This window comes from Dendrobates tinctorius, unplaced genomic scaffold (genome assembly GCF_039654945.1).
Source record: "Dendrobates tinctorius isolate UK_male_01 unplaced genomic scaffold, ASM3965494v1 ptg000265l, whole genome shotgun sequence".
NCBI classification, from domain to species: Eukaryota; Metazoa; Chordata; class Amphibia; order Anura; family Dendrobatidae; genus Dendrobates; species Dendrobates tinctorius.
The window spans coordinates 5,752,539-5,770,758 of record NW_027361932.1 but is presented as its reverse complement, the minus strand read 5'-3'; the positions used below and the strand labels follow the sequence as shown (position 1 = coordinate 5,770,758).

At 46.7% G+C, this 18,220-nt stretch overlaps 1 protein-coding gene across 4 annotated transcripts in view; it reads right to left on the bottom strand.

Moving 5' to 3' along the window:
- ANKLE2 (ankyrin repeat and LEM domain containing 2) overlaps positions 1-18,220 on the bottom strand; it is a 155,190-nt gene that overhangs the window by 83,398 nt on the left and 53,572 nt on the right. For all 4 annotated transcript variants that reach the window (XM_073559035.1, XM_073559034.1, XM_073559033.1 and 1 more), the window contains one exon: positions 1,214-1,280. In XM_073559035.1, coding sequence (XP_073415136.1) covers positions 1,214-1,280 — 67 coding nt within the window. The remainder of the gene's footprint in view (positions 1-1,213; positions 1,281-18,220) is intronic.

Below are 18,220 nucleotides of genomic sequence, written 5' to 3'. Positions count from 1 at the left end.
AACATATGACTGTATCTTTTAATCACATGATGTCATAGACCTAATGGAAAAAGAACTGAGTAAGGGCAAAATCAAGATAAATTGTACTGTAAGTACACCCATTTAAAGTTGAGCAGCTGGAGTAGCATTTCTGGTGAGACACACACCAATGAGAAGATGCTCTCTTTTCCTTAAATAATCATAAACCTTAAACCCTTCATGACAGCCTATACATCTTTTTACTGACCTGAGATATAAGAGAATATCATCCCCATACAGGTGACAATCCAGCCGCTGTCGGCTGTCCACTATAGCTGACAACTTACTGTATCACAAACGATCAGTGTTGGCATTGTCCATATCTGTTTAACCCCTTAGTTGCTGCTGTCAAAAGTGACTACATCGGAAACATGGTTACTAGATTGTGGGGGTTTCCACTTTAAACTAATTGACACACCGAGATCATGATTGTGTGGTCCTGATGTTTGCCATAGCAGTTCATGGACAAATATCGGCCTTAGAGTCTTCCGGCTATAGCGGTCAGTTCAGAAGTTAGTGACATTTAGGTGGTAAACATTTTTTTTTTTTTCATTCCTGCTATACCATTTTCCATTAATTCCTGAAAATCACCTGAAGGGTTAATAAACTACCTGACAGCAGTTTTAAATGTCAGTGGGTGCTGTTTTTAAAATAGTATCAATTTTTGGGGTTTTCCGATATATAGCACCCCCAAAGTCGCTTCAAACCTGGATAGGTCCCTCGAAAAATAAATTTTGTAACTTTCCTTGAAAAAATACTGCTACATTTTTAAACCTCCTAAAAGCCTAACAAAATAAATCAGCTTTTTAAAAATTGTGCTGATGTAAAGCAGGCATGAGGGAAATGTTATTTATTGATGTTTTTGTGTGGTATGACCCTCTGGATTAAAGGGATAATCATTCAAAGTTTGAAAATTGCAATTTTTTCACATTTTTGTCAAGTTTCGGATATTTTTTATAAACACAAAAAACATAAAACCTAAATTTACCATCATAAATTATAATGTGCCACGAAAAAAATCTCAAAATCAATGGGATTTGTTGAAGCGTTCCAGAGTTATCACCACAAAGTGATAGGCCAGAATTTTAAAAATTGGCTCTGTCACTAAGGGGTTAAATAAATTTTAGTTGAGAAGAGGTAGAACTAAAAAAACAAACAAACAAACAAAACAGCTAAACTAAAAACAGACACTAACCTTTCAGGTATTCTCTAATCTTTTCTCTTAATTCTGATGATTTATTTTTGCTTCGCTCACATATGACCTGTGTTGGGGAAAGAAGAAAAAAGTTAGATTTTGAATACTCATAAAATCTTTTCCTCTGAGCCTTCATGGGGGGGGGCACAGGAAACCTTGGGTGTATGCTGCTGCCACTAGGCAGAAAAAAAGGCTAACTGCTCCTTCATTAATTACATGCAGTAGGTTGCTCCAACTACTGCATTGTAAAGAAGATTTTAGACTCTAACCATAGCTAGAAGTTGGAGGGATTCGGGGAATACCAATGGTTTGCTATGGCAGCCATCGCATATTCTGTCAAGGTGAAAATATATTTTCTTATATAACTTTTATATTTTTATACTGTGAAACAATAAGTTTTTCCTAATTGCTTGCTAATGCAAATGTAACTGTATTAAAGATGGCTGCCAGTGTTCACTTTCACTTAAATTCAGTGTCTAAAGAGTTAAGTTTCATTTCTCCTAAGTTTCATTTCTCCTAAAAAAAGATAACTCAGGAATGTGAAGAAGGAGTAACCATCGGGAGACGTTTGACGAATCAGAGAGAGACTGGACACTAGATGTATACTGCATAAACCCCGCCTAATGCACGCCTTCCCCTAACACTCAATATAGTATTGTGTATTTTTAAATAAAAGCCAGTTGTTGTACTGCTCCTGACAGGTGTGGATGCAGGACATTAGCTAAGATTGAATCAGCTGCGTGTCTGAGTCATTCTTAATCGGTACCAGATGTTTTGCGCTCGCACAATGATTTGGAATGACTGGTGAATGAGGATTCATTGTCGTTTACGACCCCGACAATTTGGCGCCCAACGTGGGGCGTGGACAGTGATCCGAGGCTCCTCTGGACCCATGCTTGGATGTCTGTGGATGATACCTGTAGTGGCTGACCTCGAGGACTGATCACCCTCCAAAACACGGTAAGTGAGATCATATACACTGTATGTGTCACACTTGCTAGTGTCTCAGCCGTTATTGGTTTGTCTGTGGTCTCCTTGGGTCTGAGGGGTGACCGGTCGAGTGGTGAGACCGAGTGCGATCCTGTGCCACGCTCTGAACCAGCAACTGAGAGACGTTGCATTCTGCGCGTCCTCGTGTACACCACACCTCCTCCACCGGTCATTGTACTCCATTCAACCACCCTACCCGTGACTATTGTCTAGTAGTGAAGTGGAGTGATAAATTGAGCTAGTTGCAGATTGTGGGGCAACCTAGAGGAAGGGATAGGAGACGCAGCCTCTGTGATATTGTACCAGCTAGGTAATTAAGACGTCCCGAGAAGGGACCACCTGTATTTCTGTGGAGGGCTCTCACTAGGAGACCGCCTCCCGACTGTTGGAATATCGTGGCAGGATAGTCTGTTAATCACTGCTGTTCAAGGTTAGGGAAAGGAAATATTGAGCGCGAGGCTCTTTTCCTAGTACGTCGAACGTGAGGCTCCGTACTGTGGAACATCAGTGTTGATATCGCTACCAGTGGTTTTTCTGCAGAGAACCATAGTATTCTGTAAGAGTCATGCTGCGTATCTTAAAGCAGAAGTCTGTGCCCCACAAGTTGGATGAGGATGCTGTGGAGGTCAAGGCAATAGTAGCGTCACGGGAAGGCAAGAAGGCAGTCAAGAATGTTGAGAGATTGTATAAGCATGTAGGATTGCCCTCGTCAGGGAGATTACAGCCGGCTATGTGGCATAATCTCATAGAGAACAAACGAGGCATGTTGAAAGATAAAGGATTGTTAGAACAAGCACAAGCTCATCTGCGAGTTGCGCGAGGCTTGAAGAATGAAGGATGGAAAGAGATTGATGGGGAACAGTCAGGGAAAGATACCTGAAGAAGGAGACCGGTTATGTGATATAATTGAGGATAGATATGGAAGTAGTGCAGCAAAGAACCTGGAAAAAGTATTAATCAAATCCAAAGTGCAAGATAGGCAGGCTGTGTGAATCCTTGTATATATGTCTATGAGAACCTCTGAATAAGATGAGAGATGAGTAATTGAGTGTAAAAAAAAAAAAAAAAAAAAAAAAAAAAAAAATCAGTGAATGAGCACGTATGAATGAATCATCACACATCATTTTTGTGTCAAGAGATTTGTGACCTTTCTAGTTGTGGTGGAATCCCGGACAGATGCGTTATAGATATTTCAAATCTACATCTGAGACTGAATGAATTGAGTAATGATATAGTTCGTGTTATATGTGGCATTACATTGTAAAGTTTCCTGAATGCATTTGGCCAGAAAAAGGGCAAGACATGGTTAATCTCATTATACAGTTATCTGCCCTTACAGTGAAATCCCGTGATTTTGAGTTTCTTTGTAGAAATTGATTTTGATAAGTCTAAAGAACTACAGAATTCTGTGAAGGACGACGCTGCATTCTGACGGGAGGGGTGAAGGATGGAGCTGCGTAGTTTCTTCTCCCTTCGCTCTTATCTCTGCTGAGTGTGAGCTGTGCTCAAAATTCTCTGTAATTCTATCCGTAAGGTACAAGCTGAAAGATTTGTGCATTTTAAAGCAACAGTACTTAATTGAAGATTGGAAGTTAAAAAGTAAGATATGGTGCCTAATTTAGAAGGGAATTGTAAGTGATTGCTTGGTCATTAATGTGTTTGAACCTGCTTCTAGTTGTGTGATTGATTTGTATAGCAAATTGTGTCAAATTACAAGAGACAGAGAAGGAAGGAAGCAGTAAAACAATTGGGACAAACATTGAAAAAGGCAAAAATACCAGAGTGTGAATGTTTGGATGTACAAAAAGGCACAGACAAGGGAAGAAAATAGCAAGTGAATAAATGATGCTTGAGAATGTGCAGCAGTATGGAAGGTGTATTATGAATGTTTGATTGACAAAGTGTAACCAGAGACCCAGAGAAAACAGATGGACTTGTAAACACTGTGGTCAGACTCAGACAAACCCAGACTGAATAGCTACTTGTGTGACCTGTGCTACTGACCTAAGAGAATTGCACTAAATCTTATCCAGACAAGATCATAAGAAGCTGACATAATAGTGTGGATAGTGGGTAGTGGGGACATTGGCCCTTGAGGAGTAAGCTGACAGTAGACATCAGACGGCCAACCCCATCAGGACCTAGAAGTGTGACTAGAATAAGAAAGATACAGGTGTATTATCCCTGGAGCCCCTCTGACCAGCTAGCTTTGCTGAAGCAGCTGCCTGCCCCTGAAGACCAACCATTCCCGTTTTACAGACACATAAAGGAAGTACAGCAGACATATAAGTGTACCTGGGCAGACCTAGAGAGGTTGATGAGTTTAAAGGCAGGTGACGCACTAGATCATATAATTAAGACACACACAGATGTGACAAAGAATCAGGCTTGGGGCATGGATGATAAATCTGCACGATCTGGGGAGACGTACTGTGAGTCACTAAGACAATGGGCTGCAGTGGAACAATCAGAGCAGTCTGTACTCCTGACTAATGTGACACAGCAAAGAGGAGAGAGAGTAGAGATGTACCTTGGACGGTTACAGCTGAAATGGGCAGACATGGGGTACATTTGCATAAACCCACTTGATGTTAGAATACTGGTGGATGCATTCATTGACGGTATGAACAAAGACTTACGAGACGCAGTACAGACAGCCAGACCTGAATGGAGACATGTAGATCCAAAAGACCTCCTTAAGGTAGCTAAAGAAATTGAGCAAACAAGGACAATAAAACGACCTGTCATGTATGCTGGAGCACAAGGAAAAAAGTGGAGACGTAATAGGGAAGGCATGTGAGATGACACTGACGTTTCTTTTGACAATCTATTCCCCACATGACATCCATGCCATACTCCTACAAGTTCAACCAAAACATCTGTCTATGGCCAGACAGCTCCGACTTGAGTGTGCTCTACTAATTCCTGAGTATGTCACTCCTCAAAAGATGTAACGTTCTGAATCCAGCCACCCTCCTGCCTGTGGATTCAGAAAAGGGGGAATTGGTGACCGTATTAGCGAGTGAGGAAGGATACTTTGACATGACGCATGAACATGTCTGCATAGAACTGATGAGTCAGGAGACAGTTGGGTTTGCACACATTCATGAAAAACCTGTTCCTAATGCAGACTTTGAGTTTCTTTTTTGTAGATGGCCCCAGATACCACCAGGATGGACGATTCTACACTGGATATGCAGTAGTATCCTCACATGAGGTAATCCGAGCGGAACCACTCTCTCCTCACATGTCGGCGCAGGAGGCAGAGTTGAAGGCACTCACTGAGGCGTGTAGAGCCGCTGCAGGTAAAGTCGCTAATATTTTCACAGATTCGAAGCCCATTAAAAATGCAGAGCTGGTGAAACAATTGATGGAGGCATTGATGTTACCAGTCCAGGTTGGCATTGTCAAGGTAAAAGCACACACAAAGGTGACTCCGTGGAGGTAGAGGGCAATAGAAGGGCGAACGAGGCTGCTAAAATAGCACAAGGCGGCCTAGAGAGAGCAGTGGACGGTGGCGGGGAGTCAGCGTATTCCAGCCACATTGGGTCTAGATGTCCTGAAATCCCTCCAGCAAAAGGCTGCCCAAACAGAGAAGGTACACCGAGGGAGACTGGGAGCTGAGCTGAACTCAAATGGAGTATGGGAGAATAAGGATAAAATGTGCCCACCAAAGTCCCTGTTCCCAATCATGGCGCAAGCAGCACATGGCCCCAATCACACCTCAAAAAGTCACATGTGTGCCATGGTAGATGCCTTCTGGATCGCTCCTGGCTTCAGTTGCGCAGCCGCGAAACTTGTACAATCATGCCTCATCTGTGCACAGCACAACCCAGGTAAAACAGTAAAAGTCCCTAAGAAAGCGACACCTAGGCCTCTCTACCCGTTTCAGAGACGGCAGATTGACGACATACAGCTACCAAGGTAGGAGTGTATGCAAATATCCTAGTATGTGTAGATCTCTTCTCTGGATGGCCAGAGGCCTACCCGGTGAAAACGGCTACAGCTCGAGCCACTGCAAAGAAACTGGTGATGGAACTAGTACCACGATTCGGTGTCCCTGAAACAATTGAATCAGACAGAGGTACACACTTTACTGCTGAGGTAATGCAAAATGTAATGCAAATGATAGGTGTAGAACAAGCATTTCATACACCCTACCACCCACAGAGTTCAGGGAAGGTAGAGAGAATGAACGGGACACTAAAATTGAAAATACAGAAAACCATGGAGCAGACCCATAGACCATGGCCAGAGTGTCTCCCATTAGCATTATTCTCAGTAAGGTACACACCCACGGGGAAAGCTAAACTGTCACCCTTCGAGATACTGTTTGGAAGACCACCGAACACAGGGTTGTACTACCCACAGGTCTTAACACTCAATGTGGATAATTTGACAAGTTATGTAATCCAGTTGCAAAAGCATTTAACTCAAATGCATTCTCTAGTTTTCTCTTCCATTCCAGATCGTGTGGAAGGAACTCACTGTCTACAACCTGGTGATTACGTATATGTCAAGAAACACTCCAGAAAGACCCTTGAACCCCGATATCAAGGACCTTACCAAGTACTCCTAACAACGCCTACTGCTGTTAAGTTGGAAGGACGACCAACCTGGATCCACGCATCACATTGCAAACTAGCCACAGGAGTTAACAAAGCATAAGAGTGCATAATGTTTTGGTTTGGTTTTGTTGCATTATCTGTAATAATGGTAGCTGCGTGGGACAATCTAAATTCTCCAATGTCCTTGAATAATAAGTTTATACAACATCATGAAAAATTACTAAATGATTGGTCAAAAGACACTCAGTCTCCAGCAGATTGCTGGATCTGCACACATTCACCAATATCGGCCACTAGTATTCCGTTCCTTGTTATTCCTGTGCCACCCGAGGAATTATTTGCCTGGACCAGTTGTTCTGATACACTTGCTAATAATGCCACAAATAATGTGAAGTTATGGAACACAACTGTTGGAATACCTATTGTGGGATGGGTAGGATACCCTTGGTGGCAGGGTAATCTTTCAGGAAGTAATACATACCTTCAATATCTGGCATATAAAGGGGGGGCTTGGGTACCCAGGAATAGAACTCGGTTAACCTACCTGGGGCAAATTCCAATGTATGGCCTACAAGTTAGTTTTAATGTAACTTCCCACTCTACTGATGCCTTCAAACCAATACTGCTAGAAAGAAGGTTGCATAATACGTCCTGGGAGTATTCCAATTTATTTCCCCAGGGCAATAATGAAACTTGTTTTAATATTTCAGGTAATATACCTTGCAACGAGTCATCTGGATATGAGAAAGGAGGAGTTTGTGGGATGGTGGGAGAGGAGTGTTGTACCTATATCCCTCAGAACTCTGGAGTGAATGGAAAAACCATGATAGCCCTTAAAAAGATAACTGGGTTAGCAGCAGAATTGAAAACTAATGCTGGAGTAGACACATCTTTCTTTTCCGGCTGGTTGGGTGGACTCAAGGGATTCCTTCAACAAGCTTGTATAGTACTGATTGCCCCCCTTGTAATTGGATCAATAACTCTTTGTTGTGTTATTCCCTTGTATAAAAAGGTTATTGCCAAAGCAACTCCGACTGGCACCTTCCTCAATCAAGAAGTAGACCCACCAGAGTACGATGGTACTGATCTAGGGGAGATCCCTAAGTATATTCCCCTCAAGAGAGTAGACAAAACCCCCCATTCTCAGATGATGTTAAGAGACTTAGTTTAGGGACAGCGGGAGAACTCCATGTGAGGTTAGTGAAGGGTTCAGCTGCCTGGAGGCCTCTCGCTAGGGGAGAGCTTCTGAGGTGTCTGGATGAAGAAATCCACCTCCCCTTTTCCCATCACATGGACAGTCTCGAAGGATCTTTCATTAAGGGAAAAACTTAGTGTTTAGGGGGGATTGTCAAGGTGAAAATATATTTTCTTATATAACTTTTATATTTTTATACTGTGAAACAATAAGTTTTTCCTAATTGCTTGCTAATGCAAATGTAACTGTATTAAAGATGGCTGCCAGTGTTCACTTTCACTTAAATTCAGTGTCTAAAGAGTTAAGTTTCATTTCTCCTAAGTTTCATTTCTCCTAAAAAAAGATAACTCAGGAATGTGAAGAAGGAGTAACCATCGGGAGACGTTTGACGAATCAGAGAGAGACTGGACACTAGATGTATACTGCATAAACCCCGCCTAATGCACGCCTTCCCCTAACACTCAATATAGTATTGTGTATTTTTAAATAAAAGCCAGTTGTTGTACTGCTCCTGACAGGTGTGGATGCAGGACATTAGCTAAGATTGAATCAGCTGCGTGTCTGAGTCATTCTTAATCGGTACCAGATGTTTTGCGCTCGCACAATGATTTGGAATGACTGGTGAATGAGGATTCATTGTCGTTTACGACCCCGACAATTCATGTCCCCTTAAAAACAAAATATGATTTTTTACATGAAAAAAGTTCTAAACATCATCCTTGTTCCCCAACTTAAGAGGGGAAACTCACCAGATTTTATACCCCAAACCAATGCCATCTATGTAAAGGCGCTGTGATATAGATTACATCCATACCTTTTAGAAATATGGGATTACGTTTCATAACATTTTTTAAGTTGTTATACAATTATATACAGAATGTCTTAATCTATATTAGAATATACAGGTAAAATGGTGGTTTCCTGTGAAGCACAGCCTAAGCACAGTGCGCTCTAATGCATAATGAAGTAGACAGCGCAATTTAAAAAAAAGGGGTTAACTGCAGAGATCGGAACCAAAAACAAATTGCTGCTGTTACAGTGGGGAAAAAAAGTATTTAGTCAGCCAGCAATTGTGCAAGTTCTCCCACTTAAAAAGATGAGAGAGGCCTGTAATTGACATCATAGGTAGACCACAACTATGAGAGTCAAAATGAGAAAACAAATCCAGAAAATCACATTGTCTGATTTGGCAAGATTTATTTTGCAAATTATAGTGGAAAATAAGTACCGCATACACTCGTGTATAAGCCGAGCCCCCTAATTTTGCCACACAAAAAAACAAAAAAAAAAAAAAAAAAAAACTGGGAAAACTTATTGACTCACGTATAAGCCTAGGGTGAAAAATGCAGCAGCTACTGGTAAATTTCAAAAATAAAAATAAATACCAGTAAAAGTAAAATTAATTGAGACATCAGTAAGTTAAATGTTTTTGAATATCCATATTGAATCAGGAGCCCTATAAACTGTGTTCCAAGTTATTATGCAAGAAGAGTTTAGGAGTGATAAGGTTAGAATTTTTTTGTTTGTCATTTAAACTCATTGATGGTGATGTGTGTCAGGGCTCTTTAAAATCACTGAAAGCAATTGCAGATACCTGTGCAAATTAGTTTGGCAGGTGTGTCCAAATAAAGGCAAGACTACTTAAGAAGGCTGTTCCACATTATTAAGCAGCCTACATTTTTTGCCAAAATGGGAAAGAAAAAGGATGTGTCGGCTGCTGAGAAGCAACAAATTGTGGAGTATTTAGGTCAAGGCATGACTACAATCAACATTGCCAAGACACTTCATCGTGATCATTGCACAATCAAGAAGTATGTAGCTGATTCCCAGCACACACGTGTGCGTGCTGATAAGGAAAAATTGAGGACTCTTTCCAACAGGCAAGAGCGTCAGGTTAAAAGAGCAGCTGCAAAAATGCCTTGTCATAGCAGCAGACAAGTTTTTGAAGCTGCTGGTGCCTCCAACGTCCCCCGAACAACAAGATGCAGGGTCCTTCAGAGGTTTGCAGCTGTGTGTAAGCCATCCTGTCAACCACATCTATCCACTGCACACAAGCAGAAACGGCTCCAGTGGGCCAAACGATACATGAAGACTGACTTCCAAACTGTTTTATTCACCGATGAGTGCCGTGCAACGCTCGATGGTCCAGATGGATGGAGTGGAGGATGGCTGGTTGATGGACACCCCATGAAAACACGGCTAAGGCGCCAACAAGGAGGAGGTGGAGTAATGTTTTGGGCTGGAATCATGGGGAGAGAGATTGTCGGCCCCTTTAGGATCCCTGAAGGGGTAAAGATGAACTCCATAATCTATGTGGAGTTTCTAAAACAGCACTTCCTGCCATGGTTCAAGAGGAAGAACCGTGCTTTCCGCAGCAAGATCATTTTCATGCATGATAATGCACCGTCTCATGCTGCAAATAACACATCTGCATCTCTGGCTGCTATGGGCATAAAAGAGGACAAACTTATGGTGTGGCCACCATCTTCCCCTGACCTCAACCCCAATGAGAACCTCTGGAGCATCATCAAAAGGAGTGTCTATGATGGTGGGAGGCAGTTCACATCTGAGCAACAGCCCCATAAGATGCCCCACAGAATATGCCCTAAGATGACCCACAGAATATGCCCCATAGAATACCCCCATAAGATGCCCCACAGAAAATGCCCCCATTTGCTGCCCCCATAAGATGCGCCATAGAAAAATCCCATATGCCGCTGCTGCAAATAAAAATGGGGATTTTTGTGTACTCACCGTAAAATCCTGTTCTCCGAGCCATTCATTGGGGGACACAGACAGTGGGTGTTACGCTGCTTGCCACTAGAAGGACACTAAGTAAACCAGAAAAAAAAGTTCCCCTGCAATATACACCCTCTCACTGGATGAGATCTCCAGTTCAGTGAAGAAAGCAGTAGGAGCTTAAACAGTCAACAATAACCATAACTATGTCAAAACCTAAGAATGCTACAAATGAGCCAGTATGCTAAAACAGGGCGGGTGCTGTGTCCCCCAATGAATGGCTCAGAGAGAAGGATTTTACCGTGAGTACACAAAAATCCCTATTTCTCCTACACCTCATTGGGGGACACAGACAGTGGGACTTCCTAAAGTAGTCCCTGGGTGGGGAGCATACATCTGCTTATACTCCATATACCACTGAGTCAACACTGAGGTACTGCTGATTGCAGGATGCGTCTGCCGAGGGCTGCATCTTCAGAGGCCTGAGAATGAATTTGGTAATGTTTTGTAAAGGTATGCAGACTGGACCAAGTCGCAGCCTTGCAGACCTGATCTGCCGAGGCCTGGTGTCGAATGGCCCAAGAGGCGCCCACTGACCGGGTAGAGTGCGCCTTAATCCCCGCTGGGACAGGCGCATTCCTGACATGGTAGGATTCCTGAATCGCTGAGCGAATCCACCTGGTTAGCATTGCTATTGAAGCGGCTAGGCCCTTCCTATGTCCCTCTGGAAGCATGAACAGGGCATCTGACTTGAAGAAGGGAGCCGTCCGCGAGATGTACCGTCTCAGCGCCCTAACCACATCCAGGGTGTGGAGGGCCTTCTCAATGCGATGGACTGGCGCCGGACAAAAGGAAGGCAAAACAATTTCCTGGTTGAGATGGAAAGAGGAGACGACCTTGGGCAGGAAGGACGGGGCTGATAAATTCAGGAACGGAAAACGGCAGGACAGGGCTGCCAATTCCGAAATTCGTCTGATTGACGTAATTGCCACTAGAAAAACCACTTTCCAAGAGAGGACGGTCAATGACACATCCTGCAGCGGTTCGAAAGGAGCCTCCTGTAAGGCCCTGAGAACCAGATTAAGGTCCCATGATTCCAATGGCCTTCTATAAGGAGGCGTCACATGGGAAACTCCTCGAATAAACGTCTTGACTTGAGGTTTGGTGGCAATTTTGCGTTGGAAAAGCACTGACAAGGCCGAAATTTGGCCCTTGAGCGAGCCAAGCGCTAAGGCCTGATTTTAATCCGGATTGAAGGAACTCAATATGGCCAGAATGGAGAACACCAGAGGGGAACAAACATGATCCTTGCACCACGAAAAGAAGATTTTCCAGGTGCGGTGATAGATACGCCTGGATACAGGCTTCCTAGCACTAATCATGGTGGAAATCACATCGAGAGAGAACCCAGCCTGTGCTAAAATCCAGGATTCAACGTTCACGCCGTCAAAGACAGGGCCCCGGAGTTCTGGTGTTAAATCAGGCCCTGAGAAAGCAGATCCGTGCGATCTGGAAGTTGCCAGGGGACATCGGCTACTAGTTGTATTAGTTCTGCATACCATGCTCTGTGTGGCCAATCTGGCGCGACTAGAATCATTGGTACACGCTCCGCTCTGATCTTCTTGATGACCCTCGGAAGCAAGGGAAGAGGGGGAAAGATGTACGGAAGCTGGAACCGGTGCCATGGCAGAACTAGGACGTCCGCTCCGATGGCGCATGGATCGCGCAATAAACAGACACCTTGTTGTTTAGTCTGGAGGCCATGAGGTCCACATCCGGAGTCCCCCAACGATGACAAATCTGCTGAAAGACTTCCGGATGAAGAAACCACTCTCCCGAGGCAGTGTCTTGGTGACTGAGAAAATCTGCCGCCCAATTTTCTACTCCCGGGTTGTGAATTGCTGAGAAATTGCATGTTGTAAGGGACGGAGATGGAACTGTGCAAATGGAACTGCTTCCATCGCAGCCACCACCTTTCTGAGAACTCTCATGCTGAAACGAATGGAGTGAGAAGCTGGTCGGGAAAGAGTCCGCACTGCCTGTTGTAAGGCTTGCGTCTTTTCTGGCGGGAGAATGACCAACCCGCGGGAAGTGTCCAAGATCATATCTAAAAAGGAAATCTGCTGAGCTGGTTTCGGGAAATGCTTTGCGAAGTTTATCTTCCACCCCAAGCATAAAAGTGTATTTAATGTTATCTCTACTGATTCCTCGTAGGCTGGAAGGGAGGGACCCTTGATGAGCAGGTCGTCCAGATACGGTAACACCACTACTCCCCGAGAGTGGAGAATGGCCATGACAGCCGCCATGACCTTGGTAAAGACCCTGGGGGCAGTGGCGAGTCCGAAGGGCAAGGCAACGAACTGGAAGTGTTCCTTGTGAATTGCAAAACGCAGGATCTGCTGGTGAGCAGATCGGAATGTGAAGGTAAGCGTCCTTGATGTCGATAGATGCCAGGAACTCTCCTTTTCCCACGGAAGCGACAACTGATCGGAGAGATTCCATTCGGACTCGCCGAACCGTGACAAACTGATTTAACAGTTTGAGATCCAGAATGGGTCGCATCGTCCCGTCCTTCTTTGGAACCACAAAAAGGTTTGAATAAAATCCTCAACCTTTCGTGATGAGGGATCGGAATGATGACTCCGTCCCTTAAGAGAGCCTGAACAGCCCAAAGGAAGGGTCTTGTCTTTCCCTTGGGGGGAGAAAAGGAAAAAGCTAGTTGGAGGGGGAGAAGAAAATTCTATCTTGTATCCGGAAGAGACCAGCTCCCTGACCCACTTGTCGTGGACGACCGCAAGCCAGGTGTGGCTGAAGGAAAGTAGGCGACCGCCTACTTTGTCGGCGTCCGCCGGATACCGCAACAAGTCATTGGGTAGATCTATGAGATCTGGCTTCCCCGGATCCAGAAGCCCTAGGCCTGGGTTTCCAAGAGCAGTTAGGTCTGTATGAGACCTGGGAGCCTCTGTCTCCGCACGGAGACGGACCTGATCCGGAAGAGAAGGTAGAGGAGGACCAACCGGAATTGTTGCGAAAAGATCGAAAGCGCGTCGGCTGTTGGTTGCGAAACGGCCGAACAGCCTTTTGTTGAGGAAGGAATTTACTTTCTCCCCCGGTAGCATCAGAAATGAGCTGATCCAGTTTCTCTCCAAAAAGACGACCCGTTTGAAAGGCGAGAGAAGTCAACGATCTTTTAGATGTGGCATCCGCCCGCCAGTCGCGGAGCCATAGGGCTCTTCTAATGGCGATCGCATTAGCTGCAGTTTGAGCAGCGCAATTGGCGGCATCAAAAGAGGCGTCCACTACAAAGTCCGCTGCGTGAATTATCTGCCTGGCGACCATGGTTGCCTCCAGAGGAAGATTGGTGCCCTGGAAGGAAGTAATCAAGACTTCTGCCCAAGCGGCCATTGCCTTAGTGACCCAAATTGCCACGGAAGATGGAAAAAGCGCTGCTCCTGAAGCCTCAAAAACTGAACGGGCAAGGTAGTCAATCTGACGATCGGAGGGGTTTCTGATTGAGGAACCCTCAGAAACGGATAGAAGAGTTTTTGAAGCAACACACGGTACAGGCGGGTCCACCGGAGGGGACTGTAACCAATCCTTCATTAGGTCTGGATCAAAAGGGTATTTAGCCTGAGTAGACTTTTGCCCTGTGAACCGCTTATGCGGACGGTCCCTATGTTTCTGGACAATTTCCTTAAAGTCCGGGTGGCTGGTAAATAGCCTGCGCACACGCTTGGTTTTCTTAAGTGAGATAGGATGTGCTGGAGCGGGAACATTATCCTCATCCAACTTCAGAATCCTGTTGACTGATTTTATAAGAGAATGAAGCGACTCTTGATCAGTTGGGGGATTCTGAAGGGCTGACGTGTCAGATTCGAATTCAGAGTCGTGCTCACTGAGAACTCCAGGAGAGGGAGAGCGAGAGACAGGAGTCGCAGATGCAGAGGCGCGAACGGGACTAGGGGACGCGTCATGGGTCCGCTTTCTAGAGACCTGACCATCCCTTGAACGAGTACGGCCCCTGCTGGTGGACGGTTCCCGGCCAACGCCAGAGCCTTCCTCGGGGGGCAAGGACGCCTTTTGGCTTAAAGAGTCCTCCCGGAGGGAGAATATAGCCTGAGTCAGAGACTCCACCGACCGTGACAGGGACGCAGCCCACTCAGGGCTACTAGACGCAGGAGGCCCGTCAGAAGCGGCGGCGAGGGGCGATTGTGCGCAGGCTGGGTCGCAGTCCGTGCATAACGGATTAGTCTGTGCACTGGGTAAGGCAGGCTTGCAAGTGGTACACACAGTAAAAAATGCAGTGTGCTTTTTAGCAGCCCGTTTAGCCTCCTTATATTGAGACATAGCGCTCCTGAAAGGGTTAATGGCAGAGTCTGCTGCAGGGAACGTGCCGGGAAGGGGTTAAGCTTTAATCTGAGGGCAGATGCAGCTTACCCGGTCCTATGCTGTGTCCCCCGGGAGGAATAGCGGTGGCCCTGCGGTGTCACCCGGTATCCGGCAGAATGCTCGCCTCACAGCTCGTGTCCAGAGCAGGCTGAGGTAAAAAGACACGGCTCCCGAGATCAGAATTGCATGTCTCGTCAGGGATGAGAGGCGCCAAGGCGAGGGGGCGGCGATAATTGCGGCCTAGTAGGCCGGAAAAGCCGGGGGCTTAATTTTTGAGCCTACCCGCGGTGGGCGGCGCTATTGAAATTGCGGACTTGCAGGCCAGAAAGCCGGGGAACCGCGATGGGGGGGGGGGGGGGGGGGGGGCGGTGCACCGCCGCTGACACTACGTCAGCGCTTCTCCTGGGGGCCAGGACCCGACCCCATACCTCAACTCCAGTGCTCTGCGCTTTCCGGCCATCCACGCAGGCTCTCATCCTCCTGGGCTGATGTAGCAGAGCTGGAGGAGTTCTGAAAGGGCCATGCTCAATCGATCCCCCCTATGATAGGGGGATGGAGAGCCATGGGGCTGATTCAGGGCCTACGTAAGCGCTGTCCAGTCTTCTCCATTCCGTGTGCCTGCCCTCATATCCGCGGATTACCAGACTCCGGTTCTAAGGATCATCGCCAATATTGCTAGAGGAATCAGCCCCAAACGTTGCAGGAAAGTGTACGGGAAGGTATACTCCGCGTGCCTGTTGTTGGTTTGGGGGAGAGCGGGCCGTAGAAAGGAACAGTCGCCCCCTTCACTCCGTTAATTAAAAAACATGGATTTTTGTGAGTACTCACCGTAAAATCCTTTTCTCCGAGACGCTCATTGGGGGACACAGAGACTGTGGGTGTGTGCTACTGCCGTCTGGAGGCTGACACTAAGTATACAAAAAACAAGTTAGCTCCTCCTCCGCCGCATACACCCTCGCCCCGATAGCGGGCGGAAACCAGTTTAGTGAAAAAGCAGGAGAAGCTGAGAGCGAATTAGCCTTACCGCAGAAAATCATATGTCTGAAAAAAGGACCACCCTACAATAAAGAATTACACTAATCAAAATAAACCAAAGCCAACTGGCTATCAGGGTGGGTGCTGTGTCCCCCAATGAGCGTCTCGGAGAAAAGGATTTTACTGTGAGTACTCACAAAAATCCATGTTTCTCCTTCGTCTCATTGGGGGACACAGAGACTGTGGGACGTCCTAAAGCAGTCCCTGGGTGGGAGCCACTCACCAATCCAAACCGCATGCCCACGTTTAAAGGTGTGCTACTGCTGCCTGGAGAATTTTCCTACCCAGGCTCGCATCTGACGAAGCCTGAGTATGCACATTGTAATGCTTAGAGAACGTGTGCAGGCTTGACCAGGTTGCCGCCTTGCATACTTGCTCTGCCGAAGCCTGGAGCCGAAGCGCCCAAGAGGCGCCCACTGCCCGAGTAGAGTGCGCCCCTATTCAAGTTGGAATTGGCGTGACTCTGATACGGTAAGTCTCTTGACTAGTTAGGCGAATCCATCTGGCTATGGTCAACCGTGAGGCTGCGAGCCCCTTCCTGCGCCCTTCGGGGATCACAAACAACGAGTCTGTCTGGCGAAAAGGTGCTGTCCTTGACACATACCTCCTGAGGGCCCTTACTAGGTCCAAAGTGTGGAGCGCCTTCTCCACTCTGTGTACCGGAGCTGGACAAAACGAAGGCAAAACAATGTCCTCATTAATGTGGAAAGAGGACACAACCTTCGGCAGAAACGGCGGCGGTCTAAGGACTACCTTATCCTTAAAAAAAAAAAAAAAGTCAGAAACGGAGCTCTACAGGATAGGGCTGCCTAAAGGAAGTTATGGCTACCAAAAACACGACCTTCCTGGAAAGGTATGACAATGCGACTTCCTGCAACGGCTCAAACGGAGCTTCCTGCAGGACACCCAGAACCAGATTAAGGTCCCAGGCGTCTATGGGCGCTCTAAAGGGGGGCACCAAATGAGAGACCCCCAGAATGAATGTCTTGACCTGCATATTGGTAGCGATCTTTCGCTGGAAAAGAACCGACAAGGCCGATATGTCTCCTCAGGGAACTCGGGGCCAAACCTGTGTCTAAGCCTGACTGCAGAAACGCCAGGATATGTTGGGAACCGAGAAGGACAAAGGCGCAACCCTGTGCTCTCGACACCAGAGAAAGAAAACCTTCCAAGTGTTATGATAAACCCTCGCCGAGGCCGGCTTCCGGGCGCTAACCATTGTAGCAACCACTTCACGCCCAAACCCCACCTGGGTCAGAATCCAAGATTCAACGGCCATGCCGTCAAACACAGGGCCCCTAAGTTCGGGTGGTAGATCGGCCCCTGGGACAATAAGTCTGGCCGTACCGGTAGACGCCATGGCACGTCTGCGAGGAGCTGTACTAGATCCGCGTACCAAGCTCGACGGGGCCAGTCTGGAGCCAGCAGAATCGCCGGGACCCTCTCTGTCTTGATCTTTCTGATGACCCTTGGGAGAAGTGGCAGAGGGGGAAACAGGTATGGGAGCTGAAACTGGCTCCATGGAAGGACCAACGCATCCACTGCGATTGCTCGCGGGTCCTGGGACCGAGCGACAAACATGCCCACTTTGGCGTTCTCCCTGGAGGCCATCAGGTCCACGTCCAGAGTCCCCCACCGTTGGCAAATCTGCTGGAAGACCTCGGGGTGCAGGGACCATTCCCCGACCACGACACCCTGCCGACTCAGGAAATATGCTGCCCAATTTTCCACCCCTGGTATGTGAACTGCTGAGATTACTGAGTGGTGCCTCTGGGCCCAACGGAGTACATGCTCCATCTCGCGCATGGCTACCCTGCTGCGCGTGCCTCCCTGGTGATTCACGTACGCCACTGCCGTGGCGTTGTCTGACTGGACCCGGACTGGGCGTCCTGCTAGCCAGTGCTGAAAATGCTGCAACGCCAACCGCACCGCTCGAATCTCCAACAAGTTGATCGGAAGACGAGCCTCCTGGGGCCACCACTGCCCCTGTGCCGTGTGATGGTGAAATACTGCTCCCCAACCGAGAAGATTCGCGTCGGTTGTGATCACCAACCATTGATCTGGAGGAAAGGGTTTCCCCTGAAGGAGAGA